Source organism: Mirounga angustirostris, unplaced genomic scaffold (genome assembly GCF_029215605.1).
Source record: "Mirounga angustirostris isolate CCGP_5_RB_7025 unplaced genomic scaffold, mMirAng1.0.hap1 SCAF_9, whole genome shotgun sequence".
In the NCBI taxonomy this organism is placed as follows: Eukaryota; Metazoa; Chordata; class Mammalia; order Carnivora; family Phocidae; genus Mirounga; species Mirounga angustirostris.
This window is the reverse complement of record NW_026991717.1, coordinates 54,908,615-54,924,590: the sequence shown is the minus strand read 5'-3', so window position 1 is coordinate 54,924,590 and position 15,976 is coordinate 54,908,615. Positions and strand designations below refer to the sequence as shown.

The window sequence follows — 15,976 nt, the reverse complement described above, 5'->3', positions numbered from 1 at the left end:
GAACTGTGATAATAGTCCCACTGGAAGTCTAAGCTGACCAAAGGGAGTTCTAAAGCTGGGATGACCCTTCAGAATTGTTCTGAGTTGGGATAGAAGGGGCTCCAACCTCAGCGACTTTATATATCACATTAGTCAGTAGATGCGGGGTGCCTTTGAAAGGGGGCATGGTACAATTATCTATTGCTGCATAACAAACAATCCCAAACTTAGTGGCATAAAACAACAACTGCCATTTGTTATTATTATCTCAATTTTGAGTGTTGACTGGGCTCAGCTCCATGGCTTTTAGTTAGGGTCTCTCATGTCATTACGGTCAGGTAGTAGATGGAGCTGGAACTGTCTCAAAGGCTTCCTCACATGTCTGGTGTTTGATGATGGCTGTAGCTCAACCTCAGCTCTGGCTGCTAGCTGGAGCATGGCCTCTCCATGTGGTCTGACTTCTTCCTCACAGAGCAGATGTTTCTGAGAGCATTCCAAGAGTAATTGCAGAAGCTGTAAAGCCATTTATGACCTGGCTTCAGAAGTCACACTGCATTGGTTGAGGAAGATATAAATGTCTGCCCAAATTCAAGGGGAGTGGACATAGGTGCTACCTCTTGATGGGACAAATGGCAAGGTCATATTGTAACAAGAACATGTAGGAAGGAAGATACTGTTGTGGCCACTTTAAAAAAATATAATCTGCCATAGGACATGACATTGAGCGAGGCCACTATCATTAAATGAGGCAATCTTTTTAAGGTGTTAGCAACTGAGGGCTTTCTGCCATAGTAACCCCCCAGCAGTCAAAAAATAAGTCCCTTATTCTGGAAGCAAATCCGGGCATTCAGAGCATCCACCATATATATTTTCCTGTCCCAGAACTTTTTTTCTTTTCCAGCTTTATTGAGATGTAGTTAACATGTAACATTGTGTAAGTTTAAAGTGTACGTATATGTTGATTTGATATACTTATATGTTGGGAAATAGTTACCATAGTACCATTAGTTAACAACTCCATCACCTCACATAATTACCATTTCTTTTTTGTGGTAAGGATGTTTAAGATTTATTCTCTTAGCAACTTTCAAGTATATAATACCATATGTTAACTATAATCACCACACCATACATTAGATCTCCAGAACTTGTAACTGGAAGTTTGTACCCTTTGACCAGCATCTCCCTATTCCACCTATCCCCCAGCCCCTGGCAACCACTATTCTATTTTTTGTTTCTATGAGTTTGGGTTTTTTAGGTTTCATATATAAGTAATATTATACATTCCTTGTCTTTCTCTGATTTCTTTCACTTAGCATGATGTCCTCAAGGTCCATCCATGTTGTTGCAAATGGTAAGATATCCTTCTTTCTTATGGCTGAATAATCCATTGTTATATACCCATCTTCTTCATCCATTCATCCATTGACAGACACCTAGATTGTTTCCCTATCTTGGCTATTGTGAATAAGGCTCCAATGAACATGGGATTGCAGGTATCTCTTTGAGATCTTGTTTTCACCTCTTTTGGTTATATACCTAAAGTTGCTGGGTCATATGGTAGCTCTATATTTAACTTTTTAAAAAAGTTTTTATTTAAATTCCAGGTAGTTAACATACAGTGTAATATTATTTGCAGGTGTACAATACAGTGATTCAACACTTCCATACAACACCCAGTGCACATCACAAGTGCACTCCTTAATCCCCATCACCTATTTCACCCCCCCACCTCCCCTCTGGTAATCATCAGTTTATTCTCACTAATTGAGTCTATTTCTTGGTTTGCCCCCCTTTCTCTCTTTTTCCCTTTGCTCATTTGTTTCTTAAATTCCACATATGAGTGAAATTGTATGGTATTTGTCTATATTTAACTTTTTAAGGAACTTCCATACTGATATTCATAGTGGTTACATCAATTTATATTCCACCAACGATGCATGAGGGTTCCCTTTTCTCTACATCTTAGCCAACACTTATTGTCATATTTTAAAATTTTGGTAATAGCCATTCTAACAGGTGTGAGGTGATATCTCACTGTGGTTTTGATTTATATTTCCCTGATGATTAGTGATGCTGAGCACCTTTTCATGTACCTGTTGGCCATCTGTATGTCTTCTTTGGAAAACTATCTATTCAGTTCCTATGCACATTTTTAATTGGATTTTTTTTTTTTTACTATTGAGTTCTATGAGTTTCTTTTATATTTTTGATATTAACCCCTTACCATATATATGATTTGCAAATATTTTCTCCCATTCTGTAGGTTGCCTTTTCATTTTGTTGATGGTTTCTTTTCCTGTGCAGAAGCTTTTCAGTTTAATATAGTCTCACCTATGAATTTATGCTTTTTAGCTTGTGCTTTTGGTGTCATATCCAAAAGATTGCTACCAAGACCAAAATCAAGGAGCATCTTCCCTATGTTTTCTTCCAGAAGTTTTACAAGTTCAAGTCTTAAGTTTAAGTCTTTAATCCACCTTGAGTTAATTTTTGTGAGTGGTGTAAGATAAGGGTCCAATTTCATTCTTCTGCATATGATTTTCCACTTTTCCCAACACCATTTACTGAAGTGAATGTCCTTTCCCCCACTGACTATATTCTTGGCTCCCTTGTCAAATATTAGTTGACCATATATGTGAGTGTTTATTTCTGGGCTCTCTATTCTATTCCATTGACCTCTGTGTCTATTTTTGTGCCATAAAAACACAGTATATAAAACAATATACATTCAACGTGTTGTATATTTTCATATGCTTTCATGTTACTAATTATCATTCTTTTATTTCAGCTTGAAGAACTCCTTTTAGCATTTCTTGTAAGGCAAGACTAGTAGTGATGAACTCCCTCAGCTTTGTCTGGGAAAGTCTCTGTCTCTCATTTCTAAAGGACAACTGTGGTGAATAATCTTGGCTGGCTTTTTCTTTTTTTCAGTACCTTGGATATATCATCCCACTGTCTCCTGGCCTATAAAATTTCTGCTGAGAAATCCACTGACAACCTTATGGAGGTTCCCTTGTAAGTTACGAGATTACTTTCTCTTGTTGATTTTAAGAGTCTCTCAGTTTTGGGGGGCACCTGGGTGGCTCAGTTGTTAAGCATCTGCCTTCGGCTCAGGTCATGGTCCCAGGGTCCTGGGATCGAGCCCCACATCAGGCTCCCTGCTCAGCGGGAAGCCTGCTTCTCCCTCTCCCACTCCCCCGGCTTGTGTTCCCCCCTCTCTGGCTATGTCTCTCTCTGTCAAATAAATAAATAAAATATTAAAAAAAAAGATTCTCTCAGTTTTTGATTTTTGACAGTTTAAAATGACGTGTCTTGGAGAAGATCTCTTTAAGCTGAATTTGTTTGGTGACCCATGAGCTTCATGAACTTGGATATCCAAATCTCTCCCCAGATTTGAGAAGTTCTCAGCCATTTTTTCTTTCATTAAACTCCCTTCTTTCTTCTCTCGCTCTTCTTCTGGAACTCCGTTAATTCTCAGATTATTTCTTTTGATGGTATCATACAGAACAAGCAGGCTTTCTTCACTGTTCTTCCTTCTTTGTTCTTTGTTCTCCTCTGACTGGATAATTTTAAAATTCCTGTCTTCTACTTCACAGATTCTTTCTTTGCCTGATGCATTCTGTTATCGATGGTCTGTACTGCATTCTTCATTTCATTCATTATATTCTTCAGCTCCAGAATTTCTATTCAGTTTTTTTTATTTCTATCTCTTTGTTAAACTTGCATTTACTCATGTATTATTTTCTTGATTTCATTGAATTATCTTTGTGTTTTCTTGTAGCTCATTGAGTTTCTTTAAAACAGCATTTTGAATTCTTTATCAGGTAAATCAAGGTCTCCGTGTCTTTGGGATTGGTTACTGAAGGATTATTGTGAGCTAGTGATGATGTCATGTTTCCTTGATCCTTCATTTTCCTTGAAATTTTGTGTTGCTGTCTTCACGTTTGAATTAGCAGTCACCTCCTCTAGTCTTTGCTAACTTCCTTCAGGAAAGAAATACCTTCCATCAGCCCTGCTAGGGATTCTGAGGCTTTCGCAGACCTTCTATGGATATACCTGTTCCATGTTTCTTGCTCCCCCTTGTGGCAGAATTCTTAAGCTTGTATGTCTTCTCTTGATCCTGTAGCATACCAGAGCAAGGGCTGACAGTCTTCTTTTTGTTTTCCCAAAGGTGGATTAAAGCTCAAGTTTGTGGTCTCTCCCTGAACCAAGATTTGGGCTGGCACAGGTTTTTGTGTGTGCTCACCAGCCATCTGCCAAAGTTTGCTCTCACCATTGCCATTTGGAGCATGAACAGGGAGCTGTCCACAGGGTGTGAGCGTGTGTGGGTAAGGCACAAAAGCACTGGGGGTTGGGGTGGTGTACCCATGAGACGGTTGGGAAAATCTGTGGGTGAGGTGTCCCTAGTGGTTTGTGTGCAGGCTTCTTGATGGAGTCTATGACATGGTTAGTAGGATCTGCATTCCTTTAATGCCCTCTGAGAGTCCTATCTGTCACTCTTCCAGTCTCTTCTTGCTCCCCAAGTCAAACAGCTCATGATTCAGTGATAAATGATAAGTCGAGTAAGAGAGAAATGGGCCTTTCTGGCAGCAACCCACAAAGTTAGGAAAGCTGAGTGCTCACTCACACACTCTCACTTTCTCCCATGTAAGAAATCACAGTCAAGAGGATCTCTCTTGGCCTTAAGCTGTGCCACTTTGGGGGACTCAAGCTGTTCTTGCCCTCTCCAGTGTGTCCACATTCATATGTATGTGTGTGTGTGTGTGTGTTTTCCTGTAATACTGGAACTTCTCTACTGGAAACCTGAACTTCTACAAAGGCCCTCCTATCCATAGGTGATTGTCTGTGATGTGTTTTCCAGGGGTTCCCAGACTGTAGCCATGAGGGGCCAGAGTTGTTTCACAGGCCACTATGGGGCCCAAAGCCAGAACTGAGGTCTGTATGCCTGTTACCTGATGCACAGTTGGGTGAGATGCCCCTCAGTTTCCTTGGCGAATGGTGCTGCTCCCACAGTTCCCCACAAAGGTACTTTTGTCTGCAGATGGATGTCTAATTGCTGTTGTTAAGAGGAGGTAGAAATACGATGGACTAATGTCTTATTAAGCTGTCCCTGTGTTCAAAAGTTTGGGGACTATGCATACATTTTTATCGTCCCTATATTTAATAATGCTGACAATAAGAATAAAAATACCTTAGCTACTTGTTCCAGGAAATGCTTTCTCCTGAAAGAAAAGACTTTGAACCAGTTACAGTAGCTTGATCATCAAAACTCCCTTCAAGACCCTTGCTTCACTGGGCCCACCAATCCAATTAAACACTGCCCAGTCCCAGATAATTCCCTGCCTTGCATAGCCTGACTCAAAATCATCCAACTTAGGCCCTAAATCCCTATAAATATCATCCCTGAATTTACCCATTATGAGATACTACTAAAGTTCTTTTAAATTGATATTCTTACTTAGCTTTACTTGATCAACTGGTTATTCTGGTGGCCTTTTAGGGAAGCTGACAACTAAGAAGGAGAAAGTGTATACTCTGAAGAACCTTGTTCTACAGTGAGTTGACAAAATGAGAATGTTGTCATTTCAGAGAAAGCTGAGCTATTTATTAGTTTATCCACTGACAGCATGGAAAATCAAATTCCTCCAACGGAATCATAAATTTCAGGATTCAAAAAGACTTGAAATTTATCTAGTCCAATCCATCTGCTTGATACAGATGGAGAAGAAGCTCAAATCTGGGCTCAAATTAGAGTAAATTTTAGAGACTCCTTCAGTGCAACCAAGGGTTTTGGGATTCCTCTCTATTCCCTTATCTCCCCACTTCATTCTCTTCCTTTCCCTAGCCTTGGCATACCTTGTCCCTGTTCTTCCTCTTTGCAGATGACTAGAGAAAGTATCAGTCCTCCATCATGTTTTGGTGGAGGGTATCTGTGTTGCTACAGGGTTTCAGGGCTGGGTGTTTTCAACATATTTTTTAAAAACCTCCCATTCCAGGAAGCTAACATGTGGTCTCTATTATTTGAAAGGTCTCATTAAAATATAATATTGTCATGTCCACACCCCTAGTTTTGAAGCTGAAGGGAAATGAGGGTTAAATTTTTGGGGTATAATCTCATAGATAATGGAAAAAACTTTCTAGCAGTGTAGGCCTTCCTATCCATTTCTCTCTGATAATTCTAGAAGGACTGAGGGAAAAAAGTATTTTATCTTATCTTTACTAGAAAAATAACTAGGTGGGAAGGTTCTGGATTAGAGGTTTTTTCAAACATCTGTCTTTTAGCTAATCTATCCTTCATAAAAATGTGATTACCAGATCCTTAGTATATGTTAATTACTTGAAATGTCAGTGACTTGAAATGAAAAATATATTTGATAGTAATTTTAGTAACAACTGACAAGTTGTTATTCACATATTAGTGAGGAAAAAATCTATGTATGCACATGTGACAAAGATTATTGGAAATATTTTTATAAATAAAAGTGAAAAGAAGTTGCACATGGCTCTGAAGAGTTTCCCACTGGACTCTTACTGTGTGAAGATCAAGTGTTATACAGAGCTGATGACCTTTCATGAGTCTCAGGATTTCTTCCTTTTCTTTTTTTCCCCCCCTGTTGACTACTTGCTTCTCCCACATCACAGGTAATTAACAACAGATGATTTCTTGTATAGCTTTTATTTTTATGTTGGTTTAAGTATTGCTATATCCCATATTATTTTCAACTGTAGAGTTTAACAATCCACCCCTGGACAGTTTTTACATGTTAATAAGTCTGTATATGCATATGTGATGGTTGGAGCATGTCTTTGTAGTAACACAATGCACTCTTTATGATACTGCACTGAGTTCAGATTTTTTTTCTAAACTGCAACAAAATGTGAACTTTCTAAATTCATGTTAGAAATACAGATACAGTCCACAGACCTTTCTTTTTAACAGGACCCACACATAGACACAGCCTATGGACATTCCTTTTTAATGGAATGAGACACCAACTACACCAACTACACCAACTACACCACACAAACTACAAACTACACCAACACTGTGTTCCTGAGTTTTCTTTATCTTGTAAAAAAATAATTTGTGTTTCACATGGAAAAAAATATCAGACTTCCAGGTATTTTTTTTTGTTAGTCTACTCTCAACACATTAAAGGATGAGATGATTTATAAAAACACAGATGATGTGAGAAGGGAAAAGTAAGAGCTCTAAATACATTTTGCACATGATTCTACACAGTTTAAAGACACATTACATATTCAGCTCTGAGGTCCTCAAAGTAAAAATTTTTGCCATTTTACTCAACTCTAATACTAAGTGATCAATTTTAAGAAAATATTCAAAGACCGTGCATAAAAAATATTCAAATTTTCTACTCATAATTGTTTAATATACATTAGCAAAAAAGTTTATTATTTTCCTTATGGACGTTCATTAAAAATCCTGTCAGAATCATGAGCACCCGTGTGAAGTACAATTACATTTGTTCCCCTCCTCCTCCTTTCCACAAACATCTCCAGTCTCTCAGTATTTATATATGAATTCTAAAACACTGACAATAAAGCAATCTTCCCTCTTATGACTTCGGCAAGTGACTCCAAATCAAAAGAAATATTACCTATAACGTTAAATTTATTTTTAAATGTATCTGTTCCACAAGACTCTGATTTAAAAACTGCATAGTGATCAAATATGTTATTGCTCTGTATTTGGGCTTAAGAAAGTGTATCAGAAACATCTCTCAGTAAATAAAGGATTTTAAAATAGAATGTGCATGGTCATGCAATCTTACATGTCTGGAGAAAAACTTCTAAAGTAATTTAATGCAGAACCAACTGTAGAAATTTCAAATAACTATTCTCAAATATGAGGAACATTATCATGGCATCCTTTCTTTTTTGTCCTCTGTTGACTTCTCTGCCTCTTACCACCCTTGCCCCAAACCATAATTGTGATTATCCTTAGAAGACCAGAATAGACTTTTATTTTCTTCAGGAGCTACACAGTTCTCCTGGGTAAACAGGAGGATGCGAGTGTACTGGCTGTGAAACCAGACTACCAAGGATAGATTCCAAGTGCCATCACTTAGCAAGTTACTTTTCCTGTGCCTCAGTTTACTTATCTTAAAATAGAGATATAGATATATGTATATATACATATATATTTTTCTATCCAGAGTTGTGTCCACTTCCATTTGGAGACCATGGTATTAGATCCCTTTGGGGTTCATCCGAGGCCCCAGTGAGGGCTGGGCCAGCATGGGTTATGCAGAAGGGGTAGGGGAATAGAAGTGTACAGAACTCTGGGCCCCTCACCCCTGCTGCAATGAAAGAGCTCCAATTTCATTTATATTACATTTTACATATTAACCCTTCTAACAAATTTTCTTTGGAACAAAGAATTACACAGCTAAAACATGTTTGAAACTTTCCTCTGGAGAAACCTAGAAGCCCATGATCCACAGTCTGACGAATGCTTAAAACTGAACCCTGAACAGTTAACAGTCTTTTACTAAAGAGCTACATATGCCAGTTCCTGGGCTTTATGTTTTTTAAAACTTTTCTTGCATGCAAAATCACAGCCTTAGACCTAAAAGAGAAAATACTTTAGCCAAACATGCTATGAAAGTTTTGAATATAATTAAATGCTAAGTAAAAAACATTGGTTAAAAAATGCACTAAACTTTTTTCTTGACTGTGACATTTAGTAAAAAGTTTTGAACATTTTAGAAAAAGATAACATTAAAGCAAAGCTTAAAAAGGATATGGTTCTTGCGATATTTCAGTAAGTTTAATCTTGGTTTGTCTAGGGGCTTTGGAAATACCAGCTAACTCATGCATCTTAAGGTAATATAAAATCAGTGGACTCTGACCTCCAAAATTGAAGAGCACACGGTTAAATTCTGGACCAGTGCTAATATAATGGGACTGTAAAGGGAAGAAAAAAATCAAGTCAATTATTACTTTTATGTGTTTTTAAAGAACTGTAAATAAATATAACTTCATTGTAACTATAAATAAAGTTACTATTTGGTATACTAAAATAAATTAAAAGAAACTCTGTAAAGCATCTTTTTTAAAAAAGATTATTATTTATTTTAGAGAAAGAGTGAGTGAGCACAGGCGGGAGGGGCAGAGAGAGAGAGGGAGAGGGAATCCCAAGCAGGCTCCCTGTTGAGTGGGGATCCCCATGCGGGGCTCCATCTCAGGACCCTGTGATCCTGACCTGAGCCGAAATCAGAGTCAGACGCTTAACTGACTATGCCACCCAGGCACTCCAAGCATCTTCTTAAATAAAGAAATTTACTATAGTGTGAATCTATGAGTTCACGCAGTAAGACCCTTCTAGACTTCTTATTTATCAGCTTGATAAAGGTTAATAGAGATTATTCTGTCTGAAGAACAGAAATAAAAAAGAAAGAAGAAAATGAACAGAACTCCAGAAAAAGGGACAGGAAAAAATGTGAAGAAAAACATGACCAAAACCTCCAAACATTTGTGGAAAACATATTCAAGAAGCTTAACTCCAAGTAGGAAAAATACTCACCTAGACACATCATACTCAAAGTGTTGAAAGACCAAAACAAAAAGAAAAATCTCAAAAGCAGTAAGAGAAAAACAACATATAAGGGAACCCCAATAAGATTAAAAGCTGAATTTTTATCAGAACAAAGGAAGCCAGAAGGCAGGTGGATAATGTAACCAAAGTGCTGATGGAAAAAACTGTTGACCGTGAATTCTCTGTCAGGGAAAGTGACCATAAATATAATTGCTTATTACTGGCTTCTTGTGGGATACAAGGTCAGTATAGCAACTACATATATTATGTCTTTCCTCCATTTTTGTAATGCATAGATGAGAGATTTATTATTTCCACTTCCTGTGAGGAAGCGAGATCTTATTCTCATTTGCTTTTACTAATACATAAAAGTTCTCTTGTGTTTCTTTTGCTTAGGGTCACTTTTTCATTGCTTTCCTTCAGAGATGCTCCATAATTATTTTGAACAGTAGGACTATCATAATCAAAAGCAATTCTTTGATGGTGAAAACTCAATGTCAAAATCAGACATATTTCCTATTACATAAATAATTTACTCCATCTCAATCTCCCATGAAAATTCACATTAGGTTATATCTAGCCTGATCTTTTTTAAAAATTTCTTATTTAAATTCAATTTAATTAACATATACTGTATTATTAGTTTCAGAGGTAGAATTTAGTTATTCATCAGTTGCATACAACACCCAGTGCTCATTATATCACATGCCCTCCTAACGCCCATCACCTAGTTATCCCATCACCCCACCCACTTACCGTCCAGCAACCCTCAGTTTATTTCCTATAGTTAAGAGTCTTATGATTTGCCTTCCTCTCTGTTTTCCTCTTATTTTATTTTTCCTTCTCTTTCCCTATGTTCATATGTTTTGTCTCTTAAATTCCACATATGACATCAGATGATAATTGTCTTTCTCTGACTGACTTATTTCACTTAGCATAATACACTCTAGCTCCATCCACGTCGTTGCAAATGGCAAGATTTCATTCTTTTTGATGGCTGAGTAATCTTTAAATTGCATGCAAAATCAGACCAAGCTTTGTCTAGATTAAAAAGAAATACTGCCTGTCTGGAAAGATGTTTTATGACCCTTTTCCTGGCTTCTGCCTTGGATATTGTAAGATAGAACCTAGATCTTACTGAAATTCTAGAAATAGACATTTGTGTTATTTTTCTGCAGTTATCCATTTTTAAAATAGGAAAACCACAGCTAATACCTGCTTCTTCCTTGCTAATGGCCCCTGATTTTTTAAGGGTAGTTCAACCTGACAAAAGCAGAACTAGGTATCAAATGCATATCCAGTGTTTTGTGGAGCCTTAGCCATTTTCTTAGATACTTTAAAGTGGAAGGTTTGAAGTTGCCCAAAGAACTCTTGCTAGAGATACTCCAAATAGCCAAAACAATTAGCAGAAGCTCCATTACTTCATCTATCCCACAAAAGACAATGGCAGAAAATTATCAGAAAACTTTAAGGTTCCATCAAACAAGACTTTTATAGTCAAGAGTCAACCTAGTACTAAATTGGAGAACCAAGCAATCCTATAAACTTTGGAAGTGTTACAAGAGAAGAGCTAGAAAGTCCAAGGGATGATTTTGGTGTTTAATTTTTTTGGTTAATTTATTAAAGGATAATTGCTGATGATGACTAGAAAGCTAAACTTCCATTTTTGAGGTTTGCCTGTGCACCTTGCCAATGTTCATAATGGCATTGAGAAGCCACAGGCCCCCATTCAACATCTGGACAACACTTATGCTTAGAAAATTCTTTATGATGAACGGAAAACTGTCTCCCTATAGCTTTCACTTATGGCTAAACAAAAACTTTTTGGTTTGTACTGGTAAAAAAAATTTTGAGCCACACAGAAAAAGCCTAATCCTGCTTTCCTACAGTAGCTCTCTACATACTTGAAAACAGTTATTATGGCCACCAGAGTCTTTTTTTTTTTCTAGTGGAAATACCTTTAAATATTTTGATGATTGCTGAAAAAAATATGGTTTCAAAGCCCTTCATCATCCTGATTATTTTCTATTCAGACCACTTTCATTTGTCTACACCCTTTCACAACGTGGAGCTCCAAAATGAACATAATACACAATTGTTTAATCAGCATAGAGTAGATCCCACACGTCTGTTTAAATAGCTCAAGAATGCAGTAGATTTGGGGGTCAACAACATTCTCTGTTGATACATACAGAGCTTACTTTAAAAGACAATTTCTAAATCTTTTCAGATGCCTCTATCCCATGGCTTTATTATCCTATACTTATGCAGCTATAATTTTGGACCTTTATGCTTTTTCCATAATAAAACTTTATCTCTAAGATACTTGATGCCCAATACTCGACTGTTGTAAACTTTTGGTCATCCAATGTGTTTGTAGTTTTTCCAAGGTTTATGGCATCTACATATCTAATAAAAATGGCAACCATATTTTTATCCAAGTTGTTGATAAAATAATCTACATAGGACAGGGCCAATGATGCAGTGATGTGGTGCATTACCAAAGGTGTATCTGCAATTTGCTTTCCATCTTTTAACAGCGTCATCTGAAAAAGGTTGTTCAGTCAGTTATAAATCCACCCGTCCATATTTCTTCAATTTGTAAACAAGGTACAAAGAGCCATTTTTAGTGATTGCTGAAGATCACATATACAATTTCTATTACATTTCCTGATTTCTAAATGCAGCAATATTGTACGTGTCCCCCACCCCCAATGGTGTGATAGCATCATTGATCCCAAATTGACTCCTAGAGATCACCAGTTTCTATTTTAAGGACTTACAAACCATTCTTGGCAGCACTGTAAGCTATATAAAATATATATATAAAATATATATATATAACACTATAAGCACTGTTCTATATATCTGGATTATTAAAGATCAGGAAATATATGAATACTGACTTCAGAAAGTGGTTTTTAAATAGGCATAACATAAAATTTATGGTCAGACTTGACCAGACAATTCAGACAATATTTTAGCAATAAAGACTGCAACAAATTTAAAACCGAGTTGTCTAACAAGAGATCAAATTCAGAATACCAAGCCAGTAAACTCATCAAATCTTGGCTAAAGCAACACAAAATGGAAAAGTCCATAAGGATCTCTATTAGGGAGGCACTATCAGAAACATGGAAAAACTAAGCAACCAAGACTTGTCAGTAATAGCATCTACATATGGCCAGTTGTCCCAGGATCATGGTTTAAGAGGTAGGGACAGGTCAGCCATTGCTGAAAACTCTTACGAAGTTTTCCCTGCAACCCTGACTAGAACTTATTGAGATCAGAGCCATGTTTGTGTATCAACCCAAGGACAAGCAGTGCCAGAAGTTGAGAAAAGATGAATGGTATGGTTTATCTTTTTAGTTTAGAGATGAGGATATTTTCAAAAAACAGTAAGACTTTTTAACATTAAGATTATCCTCTCCAATAAATCACTTTTGATCATTAAATTTTTCTAAGACATATGTCAGAATGTAATAATGAACACTGCCTGTATGAAGCTGTTCAACTAATTATAAAGCAAATTAAAGAAGTAAGAACATTTTTAATAAATACTGTGCTCCAAACCTTTGTTGTTGGTCTTGATACACTTGATTCTTCCTTGAATGTGGGCATTGTATATGCTCTTGGGTTCTTTAAAATTTTTGTCATATTGAAGTCTATAGCTAAAAGAGAAAACAAAATATTTTCTTAAATTCTGGCTTTTTTTTCCTTTACAGAAAGGCATAATGCTTTTTTCTTTTAGCAATGTACTCTAAACATGGAAAGAACCAAAAATAGATGAGATAGAGGTTAAGATATTGTTATAGCTTGCCTCAGTTAGAGGAAATAAATATACCATCTCATTTTTACTTAACAAGGCTTTAGAATTGATAGAACTCATTTACTTATAGTATATCATATTACTGTCACAAACATTCTGTGAGCCAAGCCAGATTTTCCACAATTTACAGGTGATATAACTAAGTGTAGGAAATTGTATGACTCTAAGCTATATCTCTAAGGTATCATTTAAGACACAGGCCTAGGTCTTTTGCTTCAGAGCCCAGAGCTTTGTCCATGACCCTCTAGTTTAATGCAATAGGAGGGTTGGGCCTCTACATGTTAGGGTCCACCTTTTCCATACACTGGCAACAAACCCAAATAAGGAAAGACTTGGTAAGTTTTCCCTGCAAGCAGCATGAATATACATGAAGGTAACCTTACCATGTCTTAAAGAAGAGGAGAATTGTATGGTTTAATTGGTATCTCAATCCGCCTAAAAAAACAAGCTAGTTATTAAGCATACCTTAATACAGAGCAGAGAAAACAGGTAATCTGAGGTTTGTACTAGATTGTGGCACTGATTATTATTATCAGGTACCAGGTAGACTAATTGGATCTACAGGTTGTAATGTTGATGATAAAGCTCTGAAGAGTTAAGGAAAGTCACTCAGATTGATTTTTGACACTAGACATTCAAAGGTATTAGATAAAAGTCTGAAATGTTAGAGGCAAGTAGAGATTTATCTCTGACAAAGGAAAGAATTGGTTAGGAACCTGAATTTTAAAATTTTGAGTGGAACCAAGGTTATATTAAGTTGAAGTTAGAATGGGCAAGAAAGGTAATAAACCATACGATTTATTTTCTTTAAAACATGCTCAAAAACAATCTCTTATAGAGGGGCATCTGGCAATATCTACAAAAATACAGACATATTTTCTCTTTGACCCAGCAATCCCTCTTCTGAGACTATATCCTATACAATCTCCTATGTAAGTATGAGAGAACACAAGTACAAGGATATTGGTTGTGGCATAACTTACAAAATTTAGGAATTATAAATAACCCATGTATTTAATAGTAGTCAAGTACTAGTTAAAAAAAGGCACCCCATTTGATGGAAAACTATGCAGCTATAAGAAGAAATGAGGAAGATCCCTATACTGATTTGAAGAGGTCTACAGGTCATATCATTAAGTGATGAAAGCAAGGTACAGGACAGCATATATAATTTGATTGAATATATACAGTGTGCTAACTTTAGTACAAGAATATATTGTATTTGCCTTCATTTGTATAAAGAAACACTGGCAAGATAAGTAAAAAACCAACAAAAATATTCTCTGGGAGGAATAATTAAAAAAATAAAACTTGCTCAATTTTGAATCATTCTTAAATACATATTTAGGTAATATTACTTAATTTCTGGTCTCTATGAAGAGACATAATATTAAGAGGACCTCTACTTCATGTCCATTGTACCTACAGAAAAACCCTTACTTTTCAGAATATTTAACCCTGGTTGTAAAATCAGTCAATAGAAGGTCATATACATTAATATCAGGCGAAAATCCCCAGCTGGGAGTAATGGCAAAAGACAAAAAAGTAAGAGATACATGAAAAACACAAAGCAAGGAAATTTTAGGAGTAAAAGTTTCAAAGAAAAAATTTGCAAAAAAAATCCTACAAAAAAGAAAAACCCCACCCAGATATGAAAAGAGTAATAGTAATCTTAAAATGACTATATTTATTAGCTTTTTTCTCCTATAGTCCCCTAATCCATAATTTATTTTAGGTGAGAATATCAATTTTCCCCTGATTACAGTTTTCCTATATCCTCTGTTCTCATATCCCTAAAAGCTTGAGAACAAGATCATCTGAAAAACCAAAAGTGATTCTATTTGATAAAACCATAAGAAAATATGTCTCAGGGTACCTCGGCGGCTCAGTTGCTTCAGTGTCTGACTCCTGATTTCAGCTCAGGTCATGATCTCAGGATTGTGAGGTGGAGCCCATGTTGGTTGGGCTCCATGCTGGGCGTGGAGCCTGCTTAAGATTCTCTCTCTCCCTCTCCCTCTGCAGCCCCCACTCTCTTTCTCTCTCTGTCTCTCTCAAAAAAATCTCAGCTGTTCTTATTAGGCTTCAGAAATTTCACTAGTGACAAAATATTCTACTCTTACTCTACCTACGTTGGAAAAAATTCATTTCCATAATTATCCCCTTTTTATTTTAGGGATTTTTTTTTTAAGATTTATTTATTTGAGAGATGGAGAGAGAGAAAGAGAGGAGCACACACAAGTAGGGGGAGGGGAAGAGGGAGAGAATCTCCAAACAGACTCCCTGCTGAGCACAGAGCCTGACACAGGGCTCTATCTCACAACCCATGAGATCACAACCTGAGCCAAAACCAAGAGTTGGACAGTTAACCGACTGAGTCTTCCAGGTGCCCCTATTTTAGGGATGTTTAAAAGGGAGACACTTATGCAAGTAACTATGGTTATCTCTATCCACTTTTGTAGTTTCCACTAATAGTCTTTCTGAGATGCAAATAACTCATATATCTCGGCAAAATTAAACTTCATACAGGCCATATGTATTAATATAATTATTGAATACACTATAGAAACAAAAGAAGTGTTACTCAGAGACTCATTTCAGAATATATC

The 15,976-nt window shown here is 36.5% G+C and overlaps 1 protein-coding gene and 1 long non-coding RNA gene across 3 annotated transcripts in view; one reads left to right on the top strand and one right to left on the bottom strand.

The window, feature by feature from the left end:
* Positions 1–15,976, bottom strand: part of FAM227B (family with sequence similarity 227 member B) — a 213,309-nt gene that overhangs the window by 20,943 nt on the left and 176,390 nt on the right. The window contains exons 13-14 of one of the 2 annotated variants that reach the window (XM_064570500.1): positions 13,115–13,212; positions 8,748–8,910 (exon numbers count right to left, since the gene is read on the bottom strand). In XM_064570500.1, the coding sequence (XP_064426570.1) occupies positions 8,748–8,910; positions 13,115–13,212 (261 nt within the window). Of the gene's footprint in view, positions 1–8,676; positions 8,911–13,114; positions 13,213–15,976 lie in introns of those variants that run through there. The other variant, XM_064570498.1, reaches the window with a different exon arrangement.
* Positions 1,218–5,046, top strand: LOC135361581 (uncharacterized). The gene is made up of 4 exons (XR_010405022.1): positions 1,218–1,333; positions 2,911–2,994; positions 4,151–4,307; positions 4,841–5,046. It is a non-coding gene; the product is annotated as an uncharacterized LOC135361581 (long non-coding RNA).